We start from the raw sequence: 21,674 nt of genomic DNA on the forward strand, positions 1-21,674 counted from the left end.
GAAAAACGGGAATCTGTGCCCAATGTTTCCACTAATAATATCGCTTGTTGCCTTGCAGTGTTGCGCTCCTCAGCGGACACTTGGGCTACTGGGATTTCTATTCGATGCCCCACCAAAACATATACACACACTTTATTTCCCCCTTCCTATGGCATCAAAACATGTCTGGTAAGTAAAGAACTTAACTCACCTTTGAAAGGCTTATCTTTTGAAGACTGTCTGTAGAGAGAAGAGAGAAAAAAAGATGGGCTAGATAATGATGTGTCCATTGCAGAGACATGTTTCTCAGCGAATAACAGCAAAGAGTGGCTGCAGAAGAATTTCGGTGCCTTCTCGCAGGTGGCAAACATCACCGATTTCTACGACCTCAACCCATACTTCTCAGGCGTGAGTCAAGCGCATCACAACACACCCGAGTGAATGCTACCGTGTTTTGAAAATGGTTTTTTTTGTCTCCCTAGCTGGAAGTTCTGGACCTGTTGTCGCCGAAACAGACGGCCCAATTGATGGTGTTACCTCTACCCACTCCGCCCGAGAAGGAGGAGATTGTCAGGGAGGTGTTTGACTTCTTGCTGGAAGCCCCCAGAGATAGGATGCTTACTGAAGTTCTGTACGAGGCGTTTCGGCTGGCAACGCGGGTAACTGCTTCCCGAGTGTGACAATTTTGGTAGTATTTGAGAATCAGAAAGTGAGCCAAAACGTGTTGCATTTTTGTAGCTCAACGTTAGCTGCGCAGTCTACAAACCCATGTGAGTAATTTTTCAATATGACTCCAGAAAATATTTTGTTATTCTTTTGTCATAATCTGGTCCTGCATCTTTTTAGCCTTGAAGAACTCCAAGATGTTATCGCGTCCGTGCCTCCTGACATGGAATCCGTCATTCGGCAGTTGATCGAATATGTATTACGAACGACGCCAGAAGGTAGAAAAGCCTGTCGCATGGAGACAAAATATTGCATTGACCGCATGAGCATATTTGGGGTTTGAACATGTCATTTCTCTGTTTCTCTCCCAGAGTGTGTGCTGGAAAATATCAAGGTGAGCTTTTCTAGACCTCCATGTACTTTACATTGAATTTATATTCAATTTCTGTACAACTTTTAATTTGGTTTGTTCTTCCACAGTGCTTGAACATCCAGGTTAACGGTAAGGAGTCTTTTGGATGTCAGCATATTTACGTGGAAAATACAATGCAGTCTTTAAGACAGATTTTCTAACATTTTACAGCTGATGATGTCTGCAAGGGAATCAACAGGTATAAATTAAATACCGTCCGTCGTCACGCCGCGTGTTGCCTCCTGCTATGCTAACGTGCTAACGTAATAATGCCGCAGCTCCGACCTTCATTTGGCACTGAGCGCATCTTCAGACGTCCCCTGCAACTTCAGCCTAGAGGAATATGCATGTGCACAGGTGACATTTTAGATTTATTACAATTTATTGAAGGGACCAGGCATCCAATCCATTGTGACCGAGAGGGCTGGCAGCAGTCGATGTTTTTACTACTTCGATATTGTCGTCCCCCAAATCCAGCTGGAGAATTTCACGGCCAATCAGCTGGCGTCTCTACTATTGTGTGATCTGCCTGGTGATAGCAAACGTTCCATCGTGCTGTGGAAGGTCCTGCTGAGTAAACTTTCCAACATCTTGGATCCGGCTTTGGACATCTTGGCCAGCATGGTTAGTGACGGCAGTCAGCATGGTAAAAAAACAATTGAACCAATTGGAAATAAGTCTGTCGGTCTTTCGTGCAGCCCGAGAATGTTATCGTAGCGTCAGCGCCCGAGATTCTGGACGTGATCGCGGATCTCCGTTTGGCACTGCTGAGCGACGAAGATCTGAACAATAGCAGCGTCCTCGTCAAGTGGTTTTCGGAGCGCCTCAAGCACTTTCTGCCGTGGGCGTCGCCCAATTTCCTGCGCTGTCTTAGTAACAGGAATCTCAGCTGCCAATCGTACCAGCAAATGTACGTAAGCAATGGAAAACGCTGAAAACCCCTTATAACATCACTGGAATTTAAAAAAAAAATGAAACTGCTTCCGCTCCAGCTTGGAGATCTTCAAGCAAGCTTTCGACGACATCCCAGCATATCAGCAATTCGTGATCTTGAATGAATTCATCTTGAATTTCCTGTCTCGTCCATTCTCAGGTCAGCTTGTTTCCAACGTCCAATCGGTGAATGATCATGGTTCAGTGAACATATGGATTAAAGTGGGCAAAAATCTTTTTTCTATAACAAAACATTGCCGAGGCTAAGATGGCAGTATTCAAGGTGGTTCATTCGGTTAAGGGAAAATCCACCTCTTTTCATTAATTGGTCAAATAAATCCAGGTGAAGCCAGAAATGAACATGTCTGCTTGACTGTGCACAGGGCCGGGTTGCCTTTTGGGATTCAACAACAGCGCCGAGTGGCTGATGGCCAACGTGGGTGTGTTTTCCGAGTTTTTAACCCTGGAGGATATTTTCCAGCTCAATCCAGATTTCACTCCTGTGAGATGCCGTCTTTAAAATCAAACAGAAGTGACTTTTTCCTGACAGTTTCGCTAACAACGTGGTGGTCGCGGCCTCTTTTTAGCTGGAAGCCTTGTCTGTTCTGTCCGAGCAACAACAAGTGGACCTCCTCTTCAGTCCGCATCCCGGTCTCCCAGAGACCAACGTCATCATCAACGAGCTGTTTGATCACCTGACCGGGTCGCCCGAGGAAGTTTTAAGAATCCCACGATTCCTTCGCATCCTCAGTAATGAGCTTCGACCGGTAAGGAATAATCAGTCGCCGGTTTGAATGACTGAGCCATTCTAGAAGGTCACGGTGTTTTCCCTTCTTCCCTTTTCCAGCCGTACGGTAGAAACCTTTCTTGTTCCTCGTACCGAGCGCTGTGAGTTTACACCAAGTATTTTTCCCACTGATATAATTCGGTAAGATTTTCATGCCTCATTTTTACCTTTGTCGCCTTGCAGTTTCGCGAGACTTGATTTGGCCGTGGTCAGCGTTCCACTCCACGTGGCGTCGTCCATCACTAGCAGCAAATTGGAGTTGGCCTATTTCCTCCCACCTGGTGAGACGGTCGCAAATTAGAATAGCATTAACCTCCTATGACCTGGCGTCCACGTGTGGACATCACGTTTTTGGTTGTCAAAGACTACAATGTTAAATTTTGCACTACAAGTGCCTGGCGTCCACTTACGATGTGGTCATCATTTTTCTCAGAAACTGTAAAAAGATAATTCTCTTTTTACACTCATCAGGTCCCAATTAGCCTAAATATCAAAGACTTGCAAGAGTCTGGGTCTTAGGAGGTTAAACGATGGAGAATGCAGAGTACTATATTGCAATCGCTACACTGTGTGGCATGAATTGTTTTTTATTTATTTAAATTTTGTTCCATGTATTCTTCCAGGCTGCAACATATACAGCGGAGAGGTGATGAACCACAACAGTTTTTTACTTCTCAACTATGATTTATAGCATTATGGTATAACAATACTTTTTGTTTTTTTCCATCCTCAGTGCACTGTTACCCCTATCAATGGTAAGCCCGTCTTAAAACTGTGTGTAACATAATACTTCAATGTCAGTCACTTGTTTTATGCTGTTTACAGAAACTGAGATATGCATGGGAGTCAACACGTAAGTTCACACCACACAGCCTTAAATTTCTACTAGAATCAACAGGAGAGTCTAGTATGAACTCTCACGATGCCATTTTTCCAAACAGCACCGAACTCCAGCACTTACTGGACAATGGGACGCAAGCGGGGCGTTTCTGTGACTTTGCCTTGGAACAAATTGCGTGCGCTTCGGTAAGCTTCGTGGTAGAATGGCATTTTAACGTGGCCTTCCTTCGGCGGTCATTGACGAGTTCTGTCCTTTGGTGGCAAAGCTGATGGCGCTGACAGCCGAGGATCTGGCCGCTGTCTTTTTGTGCGAGCGCTTGGCTGACGATAGCAGGACTTTACCCGTCTGGAAGCTCCTCCTCAGCAAATCCTCTTACTTGCTGAATCAGTCTCTGGACATAGTCGCCAACATGGTAGTCAAACTTGCTTAACGTTGACTGGTGACGGACAAGACAGGCCAATGCATGAGTTTTATTTTGCAGTCGTTTAACCCCTGGAATCCCGCGGCCTCTGTGATTTTGGACGCTATCCGTGAAGTCCAACTGGACGTCTTCCCCGAAAACTATGTCAACGATCCCGACTTGGTCGGACTCTGGTTTAACCGCAGGCTTCGTCCGTTCCTCCACGCTGTCTCGCCTGACTTTCTGTCATGTCTGATCACCAAAGATTTAAACTGCACCAGCTTCCAACAAATGTAAGACATGGGAAAGGGCGATTTGAGTTATGGGCATCATCGTGGAAAAGATAAAAAAGATTTATATCTGAAGGCACAACTGTAATTGCAATTGACAGCGTGCGATCTCTGAGTCACGTCCAGCCGAACATGAGCCTCCCCGTTCAGGTGTCAGTTTTTACACGCTTCATCAAGATCTTCTTGACACGCAAGGACACAGATGGTGAGTTCTGTGGATTCCTGATCCGTCTTTTAGTTTTGATACTCTATTTTTGCTGTCCAGATCCCGGCTGCACGGCACACAGCGCCAACAGCAGCGAATGGTTGCAGTTGAATTTGGGCGCCTTCTCCCATCTAGCGCAATTCAGAGAACTACAGATGCTCCACTCCACCTTCTCCGCGGTACATTTTCCCACTTATTTTGCTTGTTTATTCAAATGCCAAAATCTAATTTGAACCTCCGTGTGTGCAGTTTGAGGCCTTGCCGTTACTGACGGTGAGACAGCTGGCTGACCTGTCCTCCACCCCGGGTCTTCTCAATAACTCCGTCCAGGTTGCCATGGTTATGCAGCATGTCTCCGACCAATCTCTACCTGCTTTTTTCGATGACTTTTCCCCAACTGCCTTGGTGGGTTGTAGAGGGAATTCAGAACACACCAACTCTGATTGGAAACATTGTACAATCGGTCAAATTTTCTTGAATTGTTTTCCTCTCACGCATCTTGCAGGGCCATGAGTATCCCACCGCGGTTAGGTCAGCCATGTTAGATGTCGTGTTCGATCGTGCTGGGCTCTCTGAACCGTCCGTCAATGATTCCGTGGTCTCAACATGGCTCCAAGATCGATTGCCCCCTCTTCTGATCAGACTGTCTCCACGGCATGTTTCACCCTTTTTCCAAATACTGGCGGGAAAAAACTGCAGCGTCGAGCGTCAAGGGTACGAGGAATCGGTTAAAACTTGTATTTGTCTTGAATTCTTAGTCACTGTTCTTGTTGCTGCCTTTGTCAGAGTTAAGGCCCTCAACTTTACCATCTCAACTCTAAGTGAAGTTACACAAGATGAAGTACACGACCACATCATTCAGGCCCTCAAAGGTAACGCTACTATTTCAACTAAAAATGTCCCATTTGAAAAGAAAATAGTAGAATATCCTTCTTTCATCACCTCGTTTTTGATTGCACTAGGATCAGATCCCCTTCGTTGCTACAGCAACAACCAAAGTTACTTCCGCTTCCTGGAGACTTCATTCATGGAGTTCCGGCTACCCAACCTGACAACCTTCTTGTCCCTTATTCCATCGGGCAGGCTAAAAGAGGTATGTGTTTACTAGTCAAATTTATGGTAAATAACCCATCATGGCTCTAATCGACTTTGTTTCAGTTGGTGAACACAATGACTTTATCAGAGCTTGGCAGCTACCTCCGCCAGCTTGACAATGTTGATACCGACACGCTTTGCTCCATCTTCAGCAACTACCTCGACACACCTATGTTCTTGGAGAAGGTTTGTACTGTACACAGTAACAGACCTTTAAGTAGTAGCAACTACAAAGAATCAAATCAAAGGAGTGAGCTGAGAGGAATTTATCACTGCAGGAGTCACTCCCGGCAAACGTTCGGAGGGCGACGCTACCTTGTGTCTGGCCGATTGCCCTCAGCAGCTCCACCAGGTCTGAGGTGGAAGCCTGGTTTGACCGACGTCTCGTCAACTACTTGAATTTCCTCACGAGAGATCTCGTAAAAAACGTCACGACCTATAACACCTCTTGCCTGGCCTTCCAAAATTTGTAGGTGTCTACACTCCACTGAGTTATTTATGTCCAGACATTTTTTCATGGGAAGTACTTTACTTTTGTTTCAGTGTCTCGGTTCTGGGCACCTTTAACTTCTCCGCTGTGGACTTTGTGAGGCGAGATGTGTACGATACCATCAACACTTACCTCAACTCAGGTTTGTTCTTTATGTTCTCTCAAATCTGGATGGGAAGAGTTTCAAGTAAACATTTTTTGTAACAGCGTCGGAGCCAAGGTGTTACGATCCAAGTGACCCAGAGCTCAACTCGACTGCGTGGTTCGCGGAATACATCGGACCCTTTGTTGAATTTGTCACTCTACGAGATCTTCTCACATTCGGGTCCACAGAGGTACTTCAAGGACTATTTGATCACTCTGCCGACATACACGTGTGTGTTGAAACAGTTCTTTGTCTAAAGGTTCTCCAGGTTTTCACGGTGGACCATCAGAATATTGCCATTTTCAACCAAACGGAACCTCCAGTCAACGTCAGCAGATTCTACACGGAGTTGTTATACACGCAGGACAGCAACTTCAACCCATTGTTGTGAGTACTCGTTGTCCATTTAGTCGCCATTCTTATTTGGAAATGGAAAGTTCATTGGCTCAATCGTATTGCTTCCCCCGCTTGTGACATTTTGCCACCACCTCCATTCATGGCATTGACGTCCATCATAACTTCGCAGCCTTCCTCTGCTGTTTCGCTGCTTCGTGCCAGCGATGGCGTTTATGCAGTTGTCCCCTAAAGAAAGCATGATCATTCTCCAAAACCTGACCAATCTCTGCACTGACCTGGATCCACAGGTTAGCTCCAGCCTCTTTACACTATTGTTCAACAGTACATATCAACTCTAGAAACCTTTGTAATCGTCTGCCAATAGGTGAGTGTGGCGTTGGCAGGTAACTTGGGAGACGAGATTGATGCCGCAGCCATCGTGGCCCTCGGCAAAGAAAGCAGAGGTATCTCTGTGGGAGACCTCAAGAAGATCAACCCCATGGATCTATATGAGGCCCTCGGCACCCTGAGAATTGTGGGGACCTGGCGTATTGGACAGGCAAAGGCCATTATTGGGGCTCTCTTGTCCTCTGGCCTCATACAGGTACAGTTTTCTCTATAGCCAGAGGAGGCGGAAATACAAACACTATCTTTTTTTTCCTACAATGATTGCTGTGTCACCAACCTTCGCCACCAGATCAACAACGCAACGTCGCTGTTGAGTCTGGGTACCCTCAGCATAGGCGTGCCTTCAAATACTATGAGCAACATCGAAGGATCCGATCTTATAACAGCCTCCCAGGACCCCATGTTCCTGACGCACTTCATGAACGCCCCACAGGTCATCCGACAGGTGTTTGTGCGGCAGGTAGGATGCGACTGCAGTCTTTGGGCATTTTGAAGCCTTTTTTTTCAACGATACCAGGTGGAAAAGGATTTCTCTTCCTATCTAGATCATCTCAGGCAACAGCGATAGCAATGTCCTTGTGGAGAACGTTCCAGACGATTTGGGGACGGAGATACCTGGTTCGCTGCTTTTGGACTTTCGTCCAGATGAGGATGTTCTCACTCGGATCAACAAGAAGAAATGGAAACGGGAGCAGGTGGGGACTCCTGACAAAACCTTTGGGAATAGCCAATATTATTTTGATGTCATTGACCCCAATGACTTCAACCATTGTTGTAGGCCAGCTTGTTCTTTGAAGTTATTGCGGCAGAATCGGCGACAACGTTGCTGGGAAGTGCGGACAAGTGAGACTCAAATTTTAAAGCTTTACGCTGGTATTGCATTTGATCGCACTAAAGTGGCGGTTCGTCCGCAGTTTGTCGTCGTCTGTGTTAATAGGCTTTACGTGCACTTCGGTGAGGAACTTGAAACAGTCGCAGGTCAGGAAGCTGATCCGCGCGTGCCGGAGGAGTGGCGAGAACAGGGTCAAGCTGGTTGAAACTCAGGTGAATATTTAACCTGTGATGTTGCCTTCCTGGGCTATTTAAAGAAAAGTGACTTGACTACTGTTTGACAGCTAACCTGCATGTACAACATAATAAATAACGGGTCAGACATTAGCAGTTTCGGGCTTTACCCACCAGATATGCTGCTCTACTACAAGTAAGTTCTTCATCATCAAGGTAGAGTGGTTTGTTTGCAGTGACTGAAATTTATTTGGTTTGGTTTTCCTCTTTAGTTACTCGCTGGTGCCGCCGGATGACTGCAGGTCTTACTTCCAAGAGCTTTCAGAAGCCGACTTTTCTGTCTTTTCTCCGGTGCTCGCCGGCATACCGAGCACTCTTTTTGAACATGCCAAGGACTGCCTGGTGAGTCGGAGTTGGGGTAATACCCAAAGATCCTTTGTGTTCAGTTATGGAACATATTTTAACATTGGAATGTTGTACCTGCTTTTCCCAAGGGAATTACCAGCCCAAGCTTGACCGAGGACAATATATCTGTGTTGGGGAACATGTGTTGCACTCTGAACGACACTTACATTACTGACTCGGACGAATCCATCCTGGGGAAACTTCAGAACTGTCCGGAGCTCAGTCCATCCCAAGTCGCTGGCGTAGAAGCCCTCCTGCAAAGTGGCAAAACAGCATTTGGGTTAGCCGAAAAATTCTAGACTATTCATACTATATTTACTGTGCCACCCTCTGTGTTTTCTGATGTATTTTTATGTTTCTAACCAGCCCCCCATCAAACTGGAACATGACAACCTTAGACGAACTTGGAATGTTACCTCTTTTTATGACGTCTAGCTTCTACGACAACTTTGACCGAGTACGTAGTGTTTTTTTTCCACAATGGAAAATTTCCCTGGCTCGTTTAGAATCACAAGTTAATCTGTTTGACTCTTTGTTTTGAAGGAAACAAAGCGAAGTTTTTTGGAGGACTTTTTGAAAGTTCTCAGGGAAAACGGTGTGGATAAACAGAAGCGGAAGCGCATGAGGAGAGAAATCAGGAAGTCCATTCGAAACATCGTCAAGCGATCACTTGGTTCGTTCCTTTTTTAAAGAGCATTCGGTGTGAGTTGGGTCCCCACTGTTGACTGTACACTTTTTACCATGTAGACAACGAGTGTAGAGTAGGGTACATCACAGCCGTGACCATCAGCGACGAGACCTTCCCCTTCGACTATGACGACGTCGATCAATTCGACTGCTGCCTCAACGCCAGCGTCGTTCGCGACAACTTGGGCGCCATCACGGAAAAAGTGGACCAAGACGACTTCCTCGGGATTGTTCTGAAGAAACTGCGAGAGGTACGCGACACTTGAAGCGAGGAAGCGGCAAACGTGACATGTGTTACACTCTGATTGGATTGAAGGCGTACGCAAGCCACTCGGAAATCCCGGAGGATCAAGTGGAACTTCTCAGACTGGCGTCTCGTCAAGCCACGAGCCAAGACATCGACTTGTGGAGCATCACCCTGGTGGACACGCTGTCTTCGCTACTGGATCCGTCCAACGGGCCCTGGAACACCAGCTTGGTATGTAAACGCACCCTCTAGTAGACAGGTGTCAAAATAAAGGCCCGGGGACCAGATCCAGCCTTTAATAAGTAATACAAATCCAACATTTTCGCTATTTAGATGCTCCAAAAAAGATTTAGACACTTTAGGTGAACAAAGTCTCAATAAACAAATCATCGATGATTGAGATTGTTGTCAATTCCTTAAAAAAATTGGTTATTTTTCGATTTGTTGAGTTGGTGCTTTGGTACCTTTTGTAGAGGACACCTTTGACCTTTCATGCAGGCCAAGCAGATCATCAGCAAATATCTGAATCACGAGGGAAACACGCTCGGCACCACAGAGCTCAACGCCATTGGAGGAGAAAACCTGTGTTCCCTAAATGTGGATGTCCTTCAAAACATCACGGCACAAAGTCTCAGGTATTGCTACTGTGAAAAAGTGAGGCGCTTTCTCAGCGCACTTAATCTCACGTCGTCATTTGCCTCCCGTAGGGATGCCGACCCCTTAAATGTGTCCATCTGCGCTCTGGAGAAAAAGCAAACTCTCTTCAACATAGCTTTAGAAGCTTTCGGGAGAAACACCCGCTCAACCGTCTCCGCAGAGGAGTACCAGCTCATGGAGCGTTATCTTGGTAGGTCAACAAATTCGCAAACCACTAAAAATGAAGACCATCCGCCGGCAAAGTCCTCTCAATATTATATTTCCTCACAGGTGGTGCGTCTCTGAGTTACATTAGAACTCTGGCGGACTCCTCCGTCAACATGAACGCGGAAACCTTCACGTCGCTGAATCCAGACGTCGTTAAGGTCAGTGTGCATTTCGATGAATGCTCGCGTTCACTGACTTCTTTCCACACCTCTTCCAGGATTTGACTGTAGTCGAGGTTGGCGGGCTTCTCGGCTCTCACTTGCCAGACTTGAAATTGTACGAAAACCAAGAGCTGGTGCGAGAATGGATTGGTCTGCAGAGGCAGTCGGATCTTGAGACACTGGGAATTGGCCTAAGCGGAGGCAGAGCTGACCCAACAGACGGCCCGACCAATTTGTCCCTAGGTCCAACCACCGCGCCCTCAGGCCCGACCACCGCGCCCTCCGGCCCGACCAACGCGCCCTCAGGCCCGACAAACTCCCCCGGTGGCTCCAACCCGACAACATCTAAACCTCCGCACAGCAATGGTGAGTACATATTTAGTTTTTTGTCTTTTTCCTCCACAACTTAAAAAAATACATTAAGCAATAGCATCTTATTATTAGACAAATCACCACATGAACTACAAAACGTTTTTTTTTTATAAATGACATTGAATAAACAACACACAGTAATTTTTCCCCTTCTGTATTTTTTCAGAATTTGTCGATACTATGACGATTTCAATCCGATGCCCATATTTTCAAAACAGTAAAAATGATACAAAACATGATGACACCAGTAGTTGACAAATCAAATTATTTGTGATTTGGTACCTCTTCAAAAATGCTCTGGTTAAAAATATGATGCTACTGGATTTAACTAACCTGGCTTTCCCGTTTTAGGTCCTCGTGTGAAACCAGAGGTCGGTGTGCTTTTCCTCTTCACCCTTCGCCTCCTTCTCATGTCTTTTTGACTGACATGAATGGGTTGTCATACTGGAAAATACACAGAAATACTTCAGAAATCAAAACAATCCCGTTTCTCAACTGAACTCATTAGGTGTGCTGCAAGATAGTGGCAAATTGCACAAACTAGTTTTAACTGCAAATAATGTATCTTTACTTATGCATATACTTAAATATGACTTCCTTTTAATTCTGGTTTATTCGCAGCACATTTTGGTGCATTCCGGAATCTCTTCCTGTAGTTTTGGGTGTTTTTATAGGTCACTTTCTGTATAAAACTAAACTGCATAAAGGTTTTGTGCACCTTGATATGTATAATTATGTGAATTGGTTTTTTTAATGAAGGGCGAGATCAGATTTTAAATTTGCAGACTTTAATTATAGGGGCAAAATTGAAAGCGAGAATTTTGAACTAAGGTAAACAAATAATTGAAATGGTTTCAAATAATGTAATTGCCATATTCTCTTACTAATTACAAAATTGATTATCAGATAACCAAATGACATTAAAGGTCATATTTTGACCCCGTTACGTAACAATGTTACGACCTCGAATTGTAACAATGTGAACATTTGTTTCAAATATTAATCATTTGTGTTCGACAGTACTAACTCAAAGCATAACATGTATCGCATACTAGTAGAACAACGCACTTAATCGCGATACATTGGACTTGATATTAACGTTTTCCAAAACATTTTTTATTAAATACGTCATAGTTAACTCGTTTTTCTGGTTAGCAGTATACATACCACCTAGCTAAACGGCTAGCTTGTGAATAAACATAGCACTAGCGCGAATTTTCGACCTTTACAGCTATTATTTCAAGCAGTGTGAACAACAAATAAAGCAGGAAATAAAAACATTACTGACCTTTTATCTGTAAACTGAGCTTTTCAGTCTTTTTTCGTTCATTTCGTCCAATTCTGGAACGACGCAATTGGGTGACCACCACAAGATGGCAGAAGGTCTAATTAACAGAAACACAAACAGGTTCGGAATTAAAGGAGATCATTATTTGAGTAAACAATGTATTTTGTTACAATTTTGTTTTGTGGTGCACCGTGTGAAATGCATACATTTTGAAACTTAACCTCTATAATCTTCACTGTATGCCTCATGTGCTGTAGAAATGTGCAATAATGACCTGTAGTCATAGATAAAAGTTTTTTTTTTGCCATAGTGATTGAAATGTTCAAATAAAAGCAGGCTCCATTTATCACTGTCCGAGTTTTCCCATTTAATATGCATCTATGTACTGTTTTCAATACTTTTGGGATTAAGTTTCTTTAGATCAAAATTAAAACAAAGCAAAAGCAAAGAAAAAAAACTTTTAATCTGAAAAACAAAAACAGAAAATATATTTTCAACCAACAATTGCAGCATCTCAATACCTGAATACTTAAATAACAATTTAGTGATTAAGTGTAAAAATACTTAGTGAATCATCTTTTGAAAACCCCAAAAAACCAACAACAACAAAAACTTCAAGTGTTATTGAGTACAAATCCAAACCACTAAGTGGTAGTCTTTCATATTTTCCCTATTTTTACTTTTTAAAACATAATAGAACAAAACAAAAGTTTTTCAGTCCTCACATCTGTATCTCTGATTTTGTTAAGACTTTTTCTTTGTAAAATAAAAATATATAATGGGAACAAAATGCTGTTTGCTCCCCAAAAAAATAACAATTTAAGAGAAAAGTTCACAGGACATTGTACGGTCATGTTGACCAAATGGTTACTATCTAAAATTACAAATATTTTTTTCCACTAGTTATTTAAAAAAGTTTGCATTTTAATTAAAATGTGGAGGTCTGTTTTCCCTTAGTTAGCTTATTAGAGGCATTTTGACACTTCAATTTCACTTCTTGATGTGAAATTTGGCAGGCACGTCAATCAAAATATGTCTCAGGAAGTCAACTTTAGTTTCACATTGGCTCTTTTAAGACATTCGGACAAGACAACCTCATCTGAGCCATCTTCAACTAGTGGTACCTTGATAACAAAGATAGCAAAATTACCCGTTGAAAGCAAAAACCCTTGCGAGGAATCATAACGTCCAGAATTTGCAAAACAGTGGCGGTACATGTCAAGAAAACATATTTGCATATAATGCAGTATCATACCTGTCAACCTCTGCCGATAACTGCCCTTATAAATGATTATGATTCCCCTTTTTTGGGGGGTTTGTAAGGGGAATCATAATCATTTATAAGGGCAGTTATCGGCAGAGGTTGACAGGTATGCAGTATTGTTGGTTAGCTATTAAGTCATTGGTCTTTCGTGCAAAAGCTGTTATTAAATGCATTTAATGTCAGGAAAACATTTGCATATAATGCAGTATTGTTGATTAGCTATTAAGTCATTGGTCTTTCGTGCAAAAGCTGTTATTAAATGCATTTAATTACTGACAAATTAAGTTTTTCACCATGCCGCTTCTCTGTAAATTGTGATTTAAATGATGAATTGAGATTTGCTAACTTCTGCATAAAGTTTGCATCACTTGCATAATTTTACTCAAGTAAAAATCTTTAACAAGCTTTGTTAGCATTAGCATTTTTTGTGTGTGAATGATCAGTCAAGTGTTGAGTTTCCCAGAAATACTTGAAAAATCCAAAGAAATGGATCAACTCTTCCACAAAAACCCATAAGTTGTTGGCACTCCTAAATCAAGGTAGCACTTTGTAGATAGTCTTTTGCTTTCACAGCATCAGGAGGCTAGAAGACCACCCTCCCGCGGGGGCTCCTCCTCCTCCTCCTCCGGGTCCGGATCTCCTTTGTCGGCCGCTTGGACTTCGGCGCTTTCCCTTAGCGCCCTGAGCACGAATTTGAGCAGCGTGTTTTGATTGAGCAGGTTCTCGGAGGCGTCGGCCAACTGGCGCAGCCTCCGCAGGGCCTCGGCCAGCTGCCGGCTCTTTTCCCGGCGCCGCTCCTCGAGGTCGTGGCGCTCCTTTCGCAGCTCGGCGTTCTGCGCCGCCAATCCGCGAGCGTCCGAGCGCAGCTGCCTGTTGTCGCGCCACAGCTGCGCCAGCTGCTGGGAGAGTAGCTCGCGGGCGCGGTGCAACGTCCGCACCTCGCGGCGGAGGCTCTCCGACTCGGCGCGGAGGACGGCGCCGCCGACCCCCCCGGCGTCCGTCTTGTCGGCGGGCCAACTGGAATGTTTGAGGATGAAGCGGAGGAGATTCGGGAGCGTGATGGGAAGATGGTCCGGAAATTTCACGCTCAGTTGTTTTCTTAAAAATAATAATAATAATAATAATAAAAACACTTGTTACATAGACAAAAGGCGCATTGGCAAAAACACTGCGTTTTTATTGACAATGACCAATTTATTATGTTGACTACTTATTTATTTACTGAATATTTATCTGTTTGTTTGTTGTTATTTGTGCACTTTCCTACTTTTATGTTGTTGACTAATTATTTATTTATTAGTTATTGTAATTTATTATTTGTTTGTCTGTTTGTTGTTGTTATTTGTATTTCATGAAGCTTTAAATCTTGTATAATGACAATTAAAGAATTTAATTCAATTCAAGATGCACCCTCTAACCCACAGGTGTCAAAGTGGCGGCCCGGGGGCCAAATCTGGCCCGCCGCATCATTTTGTGCGGCCCTAGAGTGTAAATCATGAATAACGACTTTCTGTTTTAGGATCAAATTCAAATGAAGATTATAGATGTACGTATATTATATTTCCTGATTTCCCCTTTTTAAATCAATAATTGCATTTTTTTTAAAATCCAATGTTTTTATTTTTGTGTTTTTAGTTCAAAAAGCATTTTGTAAAATCTAAAAATAAATATATAAAATATATTCTGTTTTCCACTTTAATATTGAACATAATTTTTAAAAAAATGTTGAAATGAAAACAAATGATTAAGACATTTTCCTTACCAAGAAAAAAATAAGCTCAAATAAACAGTTTTAGATATATAAAAAAAAAAAAAATCGGAATATAGGCTTTTGATCAAGTTCTTTAAATCCGATTTTTAAAAAAATATCTAGATATAATATCCAAAATGGTCCAGCCCACATGAAATCGAGTTGACGTTAATGCTTAATATACATTTCCTATGTTTTTCCCTGACAAATCAATTTCACAAACACCCAATCTCGATTCCTCTCACCTGTATCTCGGGAAGAAAAGAATGGAGGGAACACGATCCACCATGAACTCCCACGGGAGGTCGTTACGGGCCACGTTCACCCTGCAGAAGTTCGACAAAGACGAAAGAAGACACTTTTGCATGCTCACACGACGCACGTCCTATCCGAGGCGTGCCGACCGGGTCTACCTAGCGACGGTGACGCTGGTGTGGCGCTGCATCAACCGGGCCAGTTGGATGAGGACGTGGTTGAGGACGGAGCAGAAGCCGCACCAATGCGTGTAGTAAAAAAGCAGGACATCCTGTCGCAAAAACGGGGAGACGCCAAAGTTGATCGGACTGGGCCTCGGGGCTCGGGTTTCGCCGCGTTTACCTTTTCCAGATCCATGACGCGGGGCAGGAAGGAGGACGTGGTCAGCTCGGCGAGAAGTGGTTGAGGAACCTCCGCTTGTCGGTGAGAACGCTCTCGCGAGTCCTCGCCTACCAGGTGCCTGTGCAGGAGGCTGTAGGGGGCGCTGAAGTTCCAAATGAAGGCCTCTGGAAGAAACGAGTGCATAATACGTGGATTTGATTTTTTTTTTAAAGAAATGGAAAAATAAAGTTTAAAAAAATAAAAAATAAAAAAAGGTTCAGAACCATCAATGGCCACCAATGAGTTAAATGACTGCCCTATAAAGGGTTAAGGCTAAAAGTCCAGAGTTACAAACCTGGCTATCTGATCCCTGATTGGTCAGTAAGATTTGGAAGTTTTAACACAATCAGTTACATAAACATAAAATACAATTCAAAAAATTGATGCTGCTTAAAAACACAGCCATTTTGTAATGTCAGTTATACGTGCACACTTACTAAGACCTATTCCTGACATGACCAGGTGATTCAATCATACTCACATATGATTGGTCAGCTACTTCTTGGGAATACTGGCTCAATTAGTATCTCATCTCATCTCATTTTTTGAAACGCTTTATCCCCACTAGGGTCACGGGGGGTGCTGGAGCCAATCCCAGCTGACTCCGGTCCACACCCTGAATTGGTGGTCAGCCAATCGCAGAGCACAATAAGACAAACAACCATTCACACTCGAACTCAAACATAGTTGCAATTTAGAGCGTCCAATCAGCCTACCGTGCACGTCTTTGAAATGTAGTAGGAAACCGGAATACCCGGAGAAAACCCACATAGGCCAGAAGAGAACATGCAAACTCCACACAGGTGGACCGACCTAGGTTTGAACCCAGATCCCCTACCGTTAGGCGGACGTGCTAACCACTCATCCACCGGGCCGCTCTCAATTAGTATTTTCATCATAATTCGAATCCTGTTCATCCGGCTTACCTAAAGACTCCGTGAGCGTGGCGGCCGGGTTGCGCTGGAGGACGTAGTGCACCTCGTCCTTCAAGTTGACGATCGCGGCGAAGGAGCCGTCGCCTTGCACCTGCGCTCCCCCGTTTGGCCACGAGGAAGAGTTTCCACTCGTTGGCGCCCCCAGCCGCACGGCCAGCGGCCAGTTGAGCTCCATGTCCAATAGGTAGAACCTGAGCGTCTTGTTGGTGTGACAGCGCAGCCCCTTCAGTCCTTCGGGCCCAGTTGGGCGGGGCTCCTTGCCTCGCGTGGGCTCGAGCTGGGGGCGGAGTTTCCAGCAGCAGGAACTGTGTTGGCTCAGCGGACTGTAGGTGAGCAGGAAGCTGCCACAGTGGCGTTGGGGGGCGGGCGGCGTCACCGCCGAGCAGGGCGCCGACGAGCACACCTCGCAGCGCAGGGCGGGGTCCGGAACAGGCACAGAGTGGCAGCACCCCGAGGCAGACGTCAAATAATTGTCGTGGGTGTCGCAGGCGTGATAACGTAAAGCCACGTCGGAGACCTGGGACGGAAAAAAATTGAAATGTCAGTTTCCCTAAATGGTGCAATAGACAATAGGCATTGGAATTGGAACCACACGCGTGCCTGTTTTTTTTTTTGAGAATGCGGGAAGAAAACGGAGTGCCCGCAGAAAACATGGTTTGAACCTGGGATTGAACCCTCGATCTCAGAACTGTGAGACGCACATGCTAACCACTCCACCATCATAATGTTAAGTTTATCTTGTTGCTACCCTGTAGCCTCATTGTATGTAATCTGATCTTTGTAATGTTTCTTGTTTTACTGAAAAAAATGGTCTACATCACGTGTCAAAGTGGCGGCCCAGGGGCCAAATCTGGCCCGCCACATCATTTTGTGTGGCCCGAGAGAGTAAATCATGAGTGCCGACTTTCTGTTTTAGAATCAAATTAAAATGAAGATTATAGATGTATATTATATTTCCTGATTTTTCCTTTTAAATCAATAATTGTAATTTTTTAATATTTTTTTTCTGTGTTTTTAGTTCAAAAATCATTTTGTAAAATAATCATTTTCTAAAAATATATAAAAATATTTTCCGTTTTCCACTTTAATATGGAACATAATCATTAAAAGAGATTTTCCTTTAATAAGAAAAAAAAGCTCAAGTAAACATTGTTTTAGATCTATAAAAATGGAATAGTTAGGGCTTTTGATCCAGTTCTTTTAATCCATTTATAAAAAAAAAATCTAAATATTGTATCTCAAATGGTACGGCCCACATCAAATCGAGTTGACGTTAATGCGTCCCGCGAACCAACCCGAATCTGACACCCTTGCTTTACGCTCACTTCCTGGATCCTGCCTCACCTGCTTCAGAAGCCCGCGGGGTTCCAAGACCAGGGGATCGTGCGGCAAGAAGAGCAAAAGCGCGGCCCCCTTGCTCAGCTCCTTCTCCAGCAAGCGCGACTTGGTCCCCGGCGGCTGCAGCCACGGCAGGACATTCTCGCGGTGCTCAAACACCCAGCTGCACACGGCGCGGGAGGTGAAGTTACGCTCCCAGCGTGGGAAAATCTAAAACCGGCACACACAAAAAAAAGTCAAGTGGAACAATAAAAAAAAAAAAATGCTCCGTTTCCATTCGCCGTTCTTTCCTCACCAAAGACGAGTTGAATCTTCTGTGAAGGTAAACGCTTTCATCCTCCTTGAGGAAGAGGGCGTCAGCGACCTCTCTGTTAGTGACCACCCCGAAGCGGACAACGCCGTGGAAATCTGTTCACGCGACCCGAGCGCTGAAGATACGGCAAAGAGCGGCAAAAACGACCGACGGGGAACTCTTACCTCTTTTCAGGGCCTGCAGGGCAGAGGCCAAATACGTGACGTAGCCGGGCGGCTGAGGCGAAGCGTTAAACTGGAAGAAGCCCACCACCCGCGGCTGCCAAGATTCAAACAGTCTATGAAAACGTCACGCCAAAAATTGCGTGTGCGGTCGATTGGTCGCTGGTCTTTTGGTCACGGTCTTTTGGTCGCCCCGACCGCGACAACGGGCGACCAAAAGACCGACGACAAAACAAGGTAAAACAACACGGTCTACGCATCAATAAAAGCCAACAATGGCCATGAGCAGTTTCACTGAGCCGATGAGTGAGTGTATAAGAGTTTGTATGTACATGCGTTGTCCCTTTAAGAAGCTACGTCAGTCAGGGTCTTAACAAGTTCTCCAACAAAAAACAATAAAAGTCCGGGAAATTTGGAGCTTTTCTTTAGCCTAATAATTACTAGGGCATTAAATATGACTAAATAGTAATTTGCAGTTTGTATTTAGGGAATTTGAGCAACGATTTAAATGGTAATTATCAATAAACTTCGAGGCGACCAAAACACCGGTGACCAAAAGACCGGCGACCAATCGACCGTGTACCAAAAATTGTGATGGCGGGCTGAAAAATACCTCGTGGCAGGAGAGGAACTCCCGCAGTGCGTCTCTCGATGGAAGGTAAGTGAGCGGCGTGATCACTCGAAGGATAAAACTTTCCATGTACGCCGCCACGACTGGACCGCTGTACTCGATGGGCCCGAACCTGACGCGGAACGACTATTTTCAGACAGACGGATGTGAAATATATAAGCTCACCCTGTTGGTTTTTACTCACCGCCGATAAAAGAGGTGGATGACGGGATATTGGTGGAAACGATTGATCCTCCTGCACCTGCCTCGACTCCACCAACAGTTTATGGCCACAAACAGCACCTGTAGGTAGCATAACATAACCAAATGTAGAATTTTATATTTTGATGCCAGAGGGAGAAAAAAAAAATGTAAAGCATTTTTCACTACAGTTTTCATCGTTCACATCAACTCTAACTTAAGTTAATTGAAATACATCATAAGAACATGGGGAAAAAAAGCACCCTTTATGGATGATACAAATAAGCGTCAACAGGCATCTACAGTATGTGCCTAATTTGGTAAAAATAGGCATTGAGAGGGATGACAAAAACGCGGCTCTCGAGCTGCATGCGGCTCTTTGCTTCTTATATCTTTAACCTTCTATAGAGCCACTGTGGAGAGCATCCTGGCATACTGCATCACAGTGTGGTACGCTGCAATCACGGCAGCAGACAAAAAGGCCATGCAGAGAGTGATTAACACTGCCCAGAAGATCGTCGGCTGCTCTCTGCCCTCACTGGAAGACATTGCCAGCCCTCGTTACCTCAGCAGAGCCAGGAACATCATCGGGGACCCATACCACCCTGGTCACAATCTGTTCCAGCTGCCACCCTCTGGCAAACGCTATAGGTCTCACAAAGTACGGACAAATAGGCTTAAGGACAGTTTTTTTCCCACATCCATCAGGACTCTAAACTTGCGGTAACACGACACACAATCCCTTCTGTGTAATAACTTCGGGGTGAGATAACATGAAAAACGTTGGGCGGAGAGTTGCCTCCTACTTATTTTGCACCTAATGGAGAAGCACTGCCAATTTCATCATACGCAGTTTCTGGGTATGATGACAATTAGGCTTTTGTCGAGTCAATGATGATGACAAAGCCTATGTCCGATTATTATATTTTGTATATAAAGTGGCGCTTTGCCTTGTTTTATGTTTTTCTTATTTTTATTCTTTCTTAAAACACTCAAATTTACCCTGGCCCCTTAAAAACAACTGATGATGTGTTACCTGTTTAGCCAGTTTTTGAGCTACCAGCTGGACTTCCTGTCTGGCAGCCATGGAGTGAGCGCACCAAGGTGCGTAGAAGAAAACAAAAGACACCTCAGCTACACTCCTTAGACGCTCAATCTAGAGAAGGGGGGAAAAATAATAGTTAAGTGATACAATTGTAATGAATCATTTTAGAAAAATACTAAAGGAACCACTTTGTCAACTTTTGATCTTACCTGGTCAAGTTGACCCAAGTAAAGGTCCACAACTGGTGAGTCGGGCGAGAAGAAACGCAGTGGTGGTTTAGCAGCTGCCACCACGTTATTAGCACGACTGCAAATAAAAAGAAACTTTACCTCAAATAATATGGCTGAGTGGACGGCACTGCCTCGACTTACGAGTCAACTCAAACCGTTCAACAGCATTCCCAATGGAAAGGGGAATGATAACAATTGGGAGCTACAAATTCGTAACTCGAGGCAATTAGCATAATTGGAGTTGAAAGCAGAAGCTCATTCGCCGAACAGCATACCGAATTTTAACTCGAATACCACGAAGGCAAGCAGCCGCTGGGACTTACCTGCACGTGAACTTGACGGCGAGTACGAGCAGAACTCCGAGCACGATGGCCCCGCACAGGAGAGCCGGTCTCCGGGCCATCAGACTCAGCACCTGCCGGAGACCCAGCCGCGCTCGCCGCAGCATTACAGCCCGTCGGCGACTCTTCTTCGTCCCATTGTGTTTTATTTGCCTCGCCGGTGGTTAGGCGCGCACATTAGCCTTTAGTGGCTCTTTGTAATTCGTTTTTCGTTTCAAATCGGATTTACGTGCGCGTGGACTGCAACAAATCTACTCATTTGAGCTCCGACCAACCTTTATTCCACACGTCGACTTTTCACTTCCGCAACAATGACGTCAGGGACCGTCTTCAAAAAGCCGTATAAATTTGACGTCTCCCTCAACATGGCCTTAAAATGAATTGAATCGGAATGTTGCATTTTAAAAATCATTTTACGACGTTTAAAATATCTATAATAATTCTAGATGTGAATTTAAAAATACACTCACGAATGGCGCTCGTTGGAATTTCCTTTCTTTATAGGGACGCGCCCTAACTGGTGGTGACGTTGACATATTGAAACATTTGAAGGCTAGATGCCGGATGAAGCCGGAACTAGCTCTATTCATACAACCAATCATTGAAATATTTGTTTGAATAATTTAACCCTTTACAGGTCAAATGACTATTTTTGACAATTAAATAAATAAACACAATGACCTGACGTCCACATATTTAAACGTCACACATTATGGTAATATGGGTCATAAAATTATGAATTGAAATATGAAGAAAAGGTGTCCTCTTTCTGGGTTGGAACAAAAACCCACACCCACTGAAGCCCTTAGTGGAATAGTTTGGAGACCACTGCAG

The 21,674-nt window shown here is 44.3% G+C and overlaps 3 protein-coding genes across 3 annotated transcripts in view; 1 reads left to right on the plus strand and 2 right to left on the minus strand.

The window, feature by feature from the left end:
* ears2 (glutamyl-tRNA synthetase 2, mitochondrial) overlaps nucleotides 1–3,041 on the minus strand; it is a 23,171-nt gene extending 20,130 nt beyond the window's left edge. Inside the window, exons 1-2 of the mRNA XM_077606047.1 lie at nucleotides 2,945–3,041; nucleotides 191–219 (exon numbers count right to left, since the gene is read on the minus strand). The gene's annotated coding sequence lies outside the window, so the exon portion shown is untranslated. The remainder of the gene's footprint in view (nucleotides 1–190; nucleotides 220–2,944) is intronic.
* Nucleotides 1–12,362, plus strand: part of LOC144077931 (uncharacterized) — a 14,522-nt gene extending 2,160 nt beyond the window's left edge. The window contains exons 6-56 of the mRNA XM_077606041.1: nucleotides 59–168; nucleotides 275–387; nucleotides 462–638; nucleotides 718–749; nucleotides 826–923; nucleotides 1,017–1,039; nucleotides 1,126–1,147; nucleotides 1,229–1,256; nucleotides 1,336–1,414; nucleotides 1,535–1,681; nucleotides 1,756–1,967; nucleotides 2,050–2,150; nucleotides 2,374–2,492; nucleotides 2,578–2,757; nucleotides 2,838–2,878; nucleotides 2,961–3,058; nucleotides 3,401–3,423; nucleotides 3,511–3,532; nucleotides 3,603–3,630; nucleotides 3,719–3,803; nucleotides 3,884–4,030; nucleotides 4,100–4,311; nucleotides 4,410–4,513; nucleotides 4,574–4,692; nucleotides 4,763–4,918; nucleotides 5,019–5,227; nucleotides 5,300–5,385; nucleotides 5,476–5,606; nucleotides 5,672–5,794; nucleotides 5,887–6,077; nucleotides 6,152–6,240; nucleotides 6,306–6,433; nucleotides 6,503–6,630; nucleotides 6,770–6,887; nucleotides 6,965–7,183; nucleotides 7,277–7,447; nucleotides 7,533–7,682; nucleotides 7,766–7,830; nucleotides 7,902–8,031; nucleotides 8,103–8,188; nucleotides 8,265–8,394; nucleotides 8,487–8,677; nucleotides 8,764–8,854; nucleotides 8,941–9,070; nucleotides 9,145–9,335; nucleotides 9,401–9,562; nucleotides 9,830–9,966; nucleotides 10,039–10,178; nucleotides 10,259–10,353; nucleotides 10,413–10,722; nucleotides 11,080–12,362. Coding sequence (XP_077462167.1) covers nucleotides 59–168; nucleotides 275–387; nucleotides 462–638; nucleotides 718–749; nucleotides 826–923; nucleotides 1,017–1,039; nucleotides 1,126–1,147; nucleotides 1,229–1,256; nucleotides 1,336–1,414; nucleotides 1,535–1,681; nucleotides 1,756–1,967; nucleotides 2,050–2,150; nucleotides 2,374–2,492; nucleotides 2,578–2,757; nucleotides 2,838–2,878; nucleotides 2,961–3,058; nucleotides 3,401–3,423; nucleotides 3,511–3,532; nucleotides 3,603–3,630; nucleotides 3,719–3,803; nucleotides 3,884–4,030; nucleotides 4,100–4,311; nucleotides 4,410–4,513; nucleotides 4,574–4,692; nucleotides 4,763–4,918; nucleotides 5,019–5,227; nucleotides 5,300–5,385; nucleotides 5,476–5,606; nucleotides 5,672–5,794; nucleotides 5,887–6,077; nucleotides 6,152–6,240; nucleotides 6,306–6,433; nucleotides 6,503–6,630; nucleotides 6,770–6,887; nucleotides 6,965–7,183; nucleotides 7,277–7,447; nucleotides 7,533–7,682; nucleotides 7,766–7,830; nucleotides 7,902–8,031; nucleotides 8,103–8,188; nucleotides 8,265–8,394; nucleotides 8,487–8,677; nucleotides 8,764–8,854; nucleotides 8,941–9,070; nucleotides 9,145–9,335; nucleotides 9,401–9,562; nucleotides 9,830–9,966; nucleotides 10,039–10,178; nucleotides 10,259–10,353; nucleotides 10,413–10,722; nucleotides 11,080–11,150 — 6,148 coding nt within the window. The 3' untranslated portion in view covers nucleotides 11,151–12,362. The remainder of the gene's footprint in view (nucleotides 1–58; nucleotides 169–274; nucleotides 388–461; nucleotides 639–717; nucleotides 750–825; nucleotides 924–1,016; nucleotides 1,040–1,125; nucleotides 1,148–1,228; nucleotides 1,257–1,335; nucleotides 1,415–1,534; nucleotides 1,682–1,755; nucleotides 1,968–2,049; nucleotides 2,151–2,373; nucleotides 2,493–2,577; nucleotides 2,758–2,837; nucleotides 2,879–2,960; nucleotides 3,059–3,400; nucleotides 3,424–3,510; nucleotides 3,533–3,602; nucleotides 3,631–3,718; nucleotides 3,804–3,883; nucleotides 4,031–4,099; nucleotides 4,312–4,409; nucleotides 4,514–4,573; nucleotides 4,693–4,762; nucleotides 4,919–5,018; nucleotides 5,228–5,299; nucleotides 5,386–5,475; nucleotides 5,607–5,671; nucleotides 5,795–5,886; nucleotides 6,078–6,151; nucleotides 6,241–6,305; nucleotides 6,434–6,502; nucleotides 6,631–6,769; nucleotides 6,888–6,964; nucleotides 7,184–7,276; nucleotides 7,448–7,532; nucleotides 7,683–7,765; nucleotides 7,831–7,901; nucleotides 8,032–8,102; nucleotides 8,189–8,264; nucleotides 8,395–8,486; nucleotides 8,678–8,763; nucleotides 8,855–8,940; nucleotides 9,071–9,144; nucleotides 9,336–9,400; nucleotides 9,563–9,829; nucleotides 9,967–10,038; nucleotides 10,179–10,258; nucleotides 10,354–10,412; nucleotides 10,723–11,079) is intronic.
* A 97-nt stretch (nucleotides 12,363–12,459) lies between these two features.
* Nucleotides 12,460–21,411, minus strand: txndc11 (thioredoxin domain containing 11). Its single transcript, XM_077606043.1, has 14 exons — nucleotides 21,311–21,411; nucleotides 20,823–21,210; nucleotides 20,479–20,575; nucleotides 20,261–20,380; nucleotides 19,229–19,326; nucleotides 19,027–19,156; nucleotides 18,417–18,510; nucleotides 18,235–18,347; nucleotides 17,946–18,149; nucleotides 16,593–17,118; nucleotides 15,628–15,791; nucleotides 15,444–15,556; nucleotides 15,276–15,356; nucleotides 12,460–14,378 (listed from the first exon to the last, which is right to left on the minus strand). The coding sequence occupies exons 2-14, from the start codon at nucleotides 20,945–20,947 to the stop codon at nucleotides 13,856–13,858; spliced, it is 2,388 nt and encodes a 795-aa protein (XP_077462169.1). The 5' UTR covers nucleotides 20,948–21,210; nucleotides 21,311–21,411; the 3' UTR covers nucleotides 12,460–13,855.
* Nucleotides 21,412–21,674: the final 263 nt, after the last annotated feature.

The sequence above is a fragment of the Stigmatopora argus genome, chromosome 7, assembly GCF_051989625.1.
Source record: "Stigmatopora argus isolate UIUO_Sarg chromosome 7, RoL_Sarg_1.0, whole genome shotgun sequence".
NCBI lineage: Eukaryota > Metazoa > Chordata > Actinopteri > Syngnathiformes > Syngnathidae > Stigmatopora > Stigmatopora argus.

What these genes read in the sequence shown, in the direction of transcription:
- txndc11 (XM_077606043.1), bottom strand. Translation starts at nt 20,947, where the DNA reads ATGCTGCGGCGAGCGCGGCTGGGTCTCCGGCAGGTGCTGAGTCTGATG. An exon ending in ATCCACCTCTTTTATCGGCG is followed by an intron (nt 19,157 to 19,228) that starts GTGAGTAAAAAC and finishes GTTCCGCGTCAG; the next exon opens with GTTCGGGCCCATCGAGTACA. An exon ending in AGTTCCTCTCCTGCCACGAG is followed by an intron (nt 18,511 to 19,026) that starts GTATTTTTCAGC and finishes GAATCTTGGCAG; the next exon opens with CCGCGGGTGGTGGGCTTCTT.